The following is a 7,519-nucleotide window of genomic DNA, read 5'->3' as shown; positions in this document are numbered from 1 at the left end:
TTTACGTATCAATAATAAATATCAGTGCGTCGCGAATAAGCCGTCAAATCTACCAAATTATCATTAATCGAATTATTAACTTAACCCTCGCTACGTTTTACATTATTATTCATAAATGGCGGCGCATGTCGGGGATGAAGAGTTGCTTTACGCCAAGGGCACCACTCGAGACTTCCATTGCCAACTCTTAGAGCGTATGGCAATTTTGTTTCACTCGCTGCGCACGTCCAGCACTTACATTTACCGCCTACAAAGCACATAACAATCCATCGGCCCTCCGCTTAATAAAGCTCTGTCCGCCCTTCGCCTTTCCCTCGTTAAAACGCTAAAGAAGAATGAAATAAAGAAAGTGTAAATCGGGCATTGGTATGCCGTGGCCGACGGCAATACCCCCGATAAATAAGCAAGCACAGGGCAGACGTAATTTCTTTCCTTTCCAACAGACAAAACGGCAAATTGGCTGTTAGTGGTGCGGGGCTCGGTCGCAACGAAGACGAGGAGAAGGAGGAGGAGGAGGAGGACACCCTCGGTTTGATAGCGCCGCGGTCGCGCGCGCAACAGCAGCAGCTCGAGGCGAAGGAGAATCGTCAGGACGGCGGCGGCGACGCCTCAGGGCATCGCGGTAGCGGCGGTGCCGGGGCCGACGGCCGAGGCGACGGAGGAGCCCCTGGAGGCGGTGCCACGTGCCACGACGGCCAGCACCACGGCCACGACGGCTGCCGGGCGCACGGCGAATCCGAGGCGCATGCCTTACCTCGGGCCTGACATGACCACAACCCGACTGACCGCCATGTTCTACACGGTCGAGGTCGGGGACACCAAATTCACGATCCTCAAGCGATACCAGAACCTCAAGCCCATTGGATCGGGGGCCCAGGGCATCGTGTGGTAAGTTGCGCGCATGCGGACTTGGCACGCGCTATTTTTGGGAGGCTCGCGACCGAGCACGACGATCTTAGCGGCCAAAGCTCGGCGATACGCCCGGCGAAACATTGCAAGGCCCATTCGCCAATTGACTAGAGCTCCCCACCTTCTCGACGGGCTTTGCATTCTTACGAATTCCGCGGAACTTTCGATCAACCTAATTCTATTCTATTGAAGTACGCGGCTTCTTCGACGATTCCGTACGTTGCGCGCCACTTAGAATTACATGCCGTATACATGCATCTATAATACATGACAGCTGAAAATGAATTATTCCGACAAATAATCATAATTTTCGATGAGACAGTCTTAATTGTTATAATTTTGCATTCGCGAAACTATGGAATTATCATTACCATTGCCTAACAGACTTAAATTAAGATTTTAAGCTAAAGCGTAAGCTAACGGCATTTCATTATTCGTGGCATTATTGAGAGCAACGACGATCGAAAGCATCAACTTGAATGACAATTGTATATTGTAAATGAATAATTATGAAGTGCCGTTTGCAAAGTCGGAAAAATGTTTTAAGTCAATTCATCGACTGACGAACGCTTGATCTTTACCGAGGATAAAATAAATGAAGAATCGACGAAAGAATAACGTCAGCCTGACATTTATCAAAATAATATATATTTTTGTAAAACGTAAATAAGAGAGAGAGAGAGAGAGAGAGAGAGAGAGAGAGAGAGGAAAGAAAATTATATAAATCTGGGAGACAAGAATCTCGAATTAAACTTACGCTGGTGAAGGTATTTGACGCGAGGGTATCGTATCGAGAAACACCTTCGAGACTCTCATTAACTCCCTGACCCGGAAGCTATATAATATTTCCTTGTAAGTGCTTTCGGCTAAAGTGATGATAAGTTAAGACAGCCGCCTCGATTACGTTTTATTTCTCATTATTTTCTTTTATTTTGGCGCTACACGGCATTACATATTACAAAGTCAAATATTGCATTAACAATAACGAAAGTAATAAATTGTTTTTATATTCGAATGTTTGTTGCGTGCTTGGACTGTAAAGTTTAGCGTCGTATAAAATCCGTCGCTTTTATCTAAATTCGCGACTTGTAAGATTTTCTTTATAAATCTTTTAATGTGCTCGTCTACATAAAGATGTGTGGATCTAAGAATCGTATAATTCACGAACAGTGTGTTTTAACATAACGACGCGAGCTATTTAAGTGAGCCGTATAATTGGATAAAATAATTGCACACAAAATCCCTACATATATACTATGATACTTTGATATGTATATATGTATATATGTGTATATATATATATATATATATATATATATATATATATATAATCAGTATAAAATGACAATCAATTATCTTTACATTTTCTCTCATTATGCTAAATCTAAAAATTTGAATAAACATTTTAATCCGCTCGTGGTGCTTTTAAAAATTGTCATGTTCGATGAAATCTTATCGTTAGTTAAAAGAAACATGGGGAATATTATTTCTTATTAATTTTTGTCTCTCTCGCTCTCTCTCTATCTTAATTTTATCACACATACCGTTGAAGCATAACGGTAGGTAGGTAGATGGGTAGGTAGGTCACACGGGGAGTTCTATTTATAATATTTATTTTGAGAATTTCCGCAATTAAATATGCTAAGTTAGTCGATTAAAGAGAATCAAATTCCCGCTTCTCATTGTAATATAAATTTCCATATTGCTTTACGAATTAAATTTTAACAATGAGTGATGCGAACTTTATTGCAATTGTAAAGGCGTAATGGTATTTAAGTGGACATAAAACCATCTACACGGAATTATATCTCGTGGATCGAATCAATGGTAGAAAAATAAATATTTTCAGCTTGCCATTATCCTCGATTTATCTCGTAGTAAATAAAACGCTGCCCAAACTCAAATCGTTCCAATAATCCGAATGACGAATTGCCTCGAAGGCTTTGTCGAGTAAATTCGAGTAGGATGACGGTCCATTAATTAGATCGCGATAGACAAGAATATCGTCGACAAGAGTAAATACCGAGTCTCTAGTAAAATGCGCAAATGTATTTTGCTTACTTAATAAATGTTAATTTCTCATCTTCTTTCTTTTCCTTTCTTTCTTTCTTTTCCTTTCTTTCTTTCTTTCATTCTTACTTCCTTTCTTCCTTCCTTCCTTCCTTCCTTCCTTCCTTCCTTCCTTCCTTCCTTTCTTTCTTCCTTTCTATTTCTGTACAGCGCGGCGTACGACACGGTGACGGCGCAGAACGTCGCGATCAAGAAGCTCTCGAGGCCTTTTCAGAATGTCACGCACGCCAAGAGGGCGTACCGAGAGTTCAAATTGATGAAACTGGTCAACCACAAAAACGTAAGCATATCTTGATTATATTTCTCCAAGTCTGTATTACAATATTTTCTTAGCGATATCACGAGCACGAGATCACGATAGATATTTTCAATTTTCAAATAAAGCAAATGCCAGTGTATAATAAGGCTAATAAAATAGACGATTCACGTTAAGATTTAATGACATATAAGATTTCATAGATATATTGACCAACTTGGGAGATTCTCGGGCATTATAATATAATAAATTGTTAGTGTGCTCACATACACGTCCGCGCTTACGAAACACAACAAATCTCCCAGTGTCGCAGTGCCTGTCGACCCCTGTATCTACGTTAATTCATCGAGATAATAACATTTTGTATAAATAATTCAATAGAAAAGGAACTTAGCTGATACTGAGAGCCACGTGTCGCGTGTATGACCTAGCGGTATTATCCGATTCTACGATATGATTATGACATAGAAGTGACATTGATAGGTTTAGTTGGAGGAAGATCGTCCGTCGCGAAAATGGCAGTTCCCGCCTTCGATTTCCGACCAAGTAAAGCCGCGCTTGTCTCTTTACTCCCACCGACTCTTCCTCCTCTTTACGTAATACGCTATATCTACAAATTCTTACAGTAGCTAAAATTATTTTTATAATTACGTGTATTATTAAATATAATAATCGTAGCGACGTGTCTAACGCCCTGTCGTATCATCCTTGTTAACCGTCGTTATATAACTCCAGTCTTGTTTCGTTAAATAATTTTTCGCTTGGAAATAAATTTAATCACATGATTAACAATGTGTGCTCGACAAGTGATATTCCGAGTATTTATGTTATTACTTTTGGTACTGCCATAATTCGAAAATTTAATTGATCAACAGTAATGATACGGATGATTTATCTATCTATATATACGCGCGCGCTTGTGCGCGTGTGTGTGCTTTATAGTATTTATATATAATATATTCATACTTATTTTTTAAATTTTATTTCTCATCAATAAGCATAAATATTAATCGAAATATTAAAAATAATAATATTATTATTATGTGCGCTGAAAGCTTCGTTGTAGATCAAATTATAATGATAATATTAATAATGATAATGATAATGATAATGATAATAACAATATTCGTTATTAAATGTGCAATGACATGATGCTTATAGGGCAAGTTTATTTTAATGGGTCATACATTTGACGTATGAAAATGCTGTCGAGCCGTAAATGTGCTAAGATTATCATGACCGGTGTTCCGAGCAATTTTATTCAATAAGAAGTAAAAATAAATCTTGAGAATACAAATATTAATTGCGCGCAACGGAATTAATTTCCCTTTTGCAATGAATAATAATGTATCATTTCATTTGGCCATTAATGAATGCGAGAAGCTCGTAATAATGCATGAGCTACTTTCTCCAATATCCCTCACATTGATAATAAAAATCTTGGCGATTTTCGCGAGCTCTAGCGCATTTATAATATCAACTTAGAAATAATGCATTGGCTATAGGTATATCCTGGCCGGGCCATCCCTCGCATTATTAATCCTCTTTCACGCTCGCAGATAATTGGACTCTTGAACGCCTTCACTCCGCAGAGGTCCTTGGATGAATTTCAGGATGTGTATCTAGTGATGGAACTCATGGATGCGAACCTTTGCCAAGTAATTCAAATGGACCTCGATCACGAGCGCATGTCCTACCTGCTTTACCAGATGCTCTGCGGCATCAAACACTTGCATTCCGCTGGAATCATACATAGGGTGAGAGCACATACATATGACGTGCATGTAGTAGTAGATGACGACGACGATGACGACTAGTGGTCGAGAGTAAAGAAGAGCTCATTAACACATTCACCTCTCCCTAATGGCATCGTCCGCTCGGCTCAATGAGATATTTAATCGATTATTAGTTGGCCTTCGTCATACATTACGCTTTTGTTTCACCGCGGCGTATTATTATTTTCGAGACTAGGGAATCATCTCGATTCCCGTCAAACCTGCCATTATTAGCTTACGAATTTATATATTGCGTGACTGTTAACGAAACGGCGACATTAGCGTTAAATTTATTAAAATTTATTAAAATATTAAAATGCACCTCGAAATGAGCTTAATCGCTAGCGAGCGGCTGACCCCCCCCTCCCCCCCCCCCCTCTCTCCCTCCATAATCCCTACGAATCATTGAATTATTGAATGAATCATCAATTTCTCATTCGTAAGTGGCAGTCGCGACGGCAAGCGTCTTTACTCTCGAATAAATGGGAAAATACGATAAGGCTTGCAATAGACAATATATCATTTATATAAGACAATGTTGTCCACATGCGCACGTGCTCGACCCTCAGGATTTGAAGCCTAGCAATATCGTGGTGAAGTCCGACTGTACCCTGAAGATATTGGACTTTGGCCTCGCGAGGACGGCTGGCACGACGTTCATGATGACACCTTACGTCGTGACGAGGTACTACAGGGCGCCAGAGGTCATCCTCGGCATGGGCTACAAGGAGAACGTGGACATCTGGTCGGTCGGCTGCATCATGGGGGAGATGATACGCGGTGGTGTCCTCTTTCCCGGCACCGATCATATCGATCAGTGGAACAAAATTATAGGTACCTACTGGATTATTATTATTCCGCTCGGCTTCCAGTTCGTCGTCTATCGAAATCTCAGCTCGACGAGACGAATATTCCCCACCCCCCTCCCTCCCTCACTCCCCACCTCATATACTAGTCGAGAAAAGAAAAAAAAAAGTCAGACTAGCTTTTTTATATTTATATTTAACTCGTGGCCTGACAATGTAGATTGATTTGGTGGTTCGCGACTTTGGATTTTTACCTTATAGATTATTAATGCATTATTAAGGCATGTGTAAGGAAAATTATTTGTAACTATTGGAAAAGTTAATGCAGACGTAAAACTATTGTTAATGAAACGATTTAAAAGATTTTTCATTATTCACTGGCCATTGTAGCGCATTTTAAGAGATAAAAATATTATATTCGCTAAGATTAAGATGAATTATCATCGATTCGACTATAATTTTCCTCTATTACTATCGAGACTTTTATGGAATTAATGGAATTCTCGTTGTATTTCTAAATCTTTGTTATTGCTTGAATAATCAGCAGCACCTAACTGTAATTACATTAAAATTGTTATTAAAATAGTTGTGGAGTGTATCGATGAGCTTGCACTTTCACACCTACGTGCACTTAATCCCTTAACTTTTCTAATTATAACCGTTTAGTTATGTAAAAATTTAATTAACTTCTTTTACTCAACAATTAGGTAATTGCACTTGGGATTATTAATAAAGTCATTCCTTTGCGCTATGCTTTGCTGTAACAAATAATCTATGTTTGCTAATGTCGGCTTATCCAATGCTCGCTTGCCAATATTGCTTACTCCGATGCTACTCCAAATGAATCGAGTCATCATTCTAAATATTCTATAAATTCAATTTCGCTTTATAATTTATAAGTGATTTAGAGCTAAAGCCGTTTTAATAATAGCACGCTGGGTCGACGTGACAAAACATATAATTTGATCGCATTTGCCCGAGCATTATTGGCGAATTATTTATTTTCAATATTTAACGGAGCTTACGCTAATTGCTTATTGACATTTGCACATTTCTAGGGCATCGAATAATGCTCCAAGGCCCTAGAATAATAATAACCAATACAGCATTGCGAATATGTTGATTCATAGAAATAACGAAACTGAGCGTTCGATTATGCCTTACAGAACAACTGGGAACTCCGGCCCAAGAATTTATGCAGCGATTACAGCTGACCGTAAGGAATTACGTAGAGAATCGACCTCACCACCCAGGTTACCCGTTCGACAGGCTATTCCCGGACATCCTCTTTCCGTCGGACTCTTCGGAACATAATCGCTTGAAAGGTACTTCATTGATTCCCGGCCCTTTCTGCGCGAAAGCTACGCGCATGGAAAGTATTTGCTAATCAAACGACAATCTCGTTTTCAGCGAGTCAAGCCAGGGATCTATTGTCTCGCATGTTGGTTATCGATCCGGAACGGCGCATCTCCGTCGATGATGCTCTACTTCACAATTACATAAATGTCTGGTACGATGAAGGTGAAGTGAACGCTGTAAGTATTCCGCAACACGTGTGCTTCAACTTACTTCCTCTTCTCGCTAATTTCACATTTATTCCCGCGACATTTTTCTACTTATAAAAATCCATTTTTCACATCTGCCCTCCGCGTATACAATACTCCTTGATATACATTATCTATATATATATATATATATATATA

General features: G+C 39.4%; 1 protein-coding gene across 1 annotated transcript in view; it reads left to right on the top strand.

Annotated features, from left to right (window-relative positions):
- The first annotated feature begins 539 nt into the window (after positions 1-539).
- bsk (mitogen-activated protein kinase dJNK) overlaps positions 540-7,519 on the top strand; it is a 7,824-nt gene continuing 844 nt past the window's right edge. The window contains exons 1-6 of the mRNA XM_011507958.1: positions 540-888; positions 3,130-3,259; positions 4,795-4,992; positions 5,580-5,844; positions 6,983-7,141; positions 7,227-7,351. Coding sequence (XP_011506260.1) covers positions 746-888; positions 3,130-3,259; positions 4,795-4,992; positions 5,580-5,844; positions 6,983-7,141; positions 7,227-7,351 — 1,020 coding nt within the window. The 5' untranslated portion in view covers positions 540-745. The remainder of the gene's footprint in view (positions 889-3,129; positions 3,260-4,794; positions 4,993-5,579; positions 5,845-6,982; positions 7,142-7,226; positions 7,352-7,519) is intronic.

The sequence above is a fragment of the Ceratosolen solmsi genome, unplaced genomic scaffold (assembly GCF_000503995.2).
Source record: "Ceratosolen solmsi marchali unplaced genomic scaffold, CerSol_1.0 scaffold1, whole genome shotgun sequence".
Lineage (NCBI taxonomy): Eukaryota > Metazoa > Arthropoda > Insecta > Hymenoptera > Agaonidae > Ceratosolen > Ceratosolen solmsi.
The sequence above is the reverse complement of the archived record's forward strand: the minus strand, read 5'-3'. Positions and strand labels throughout refer to the sequence as shown.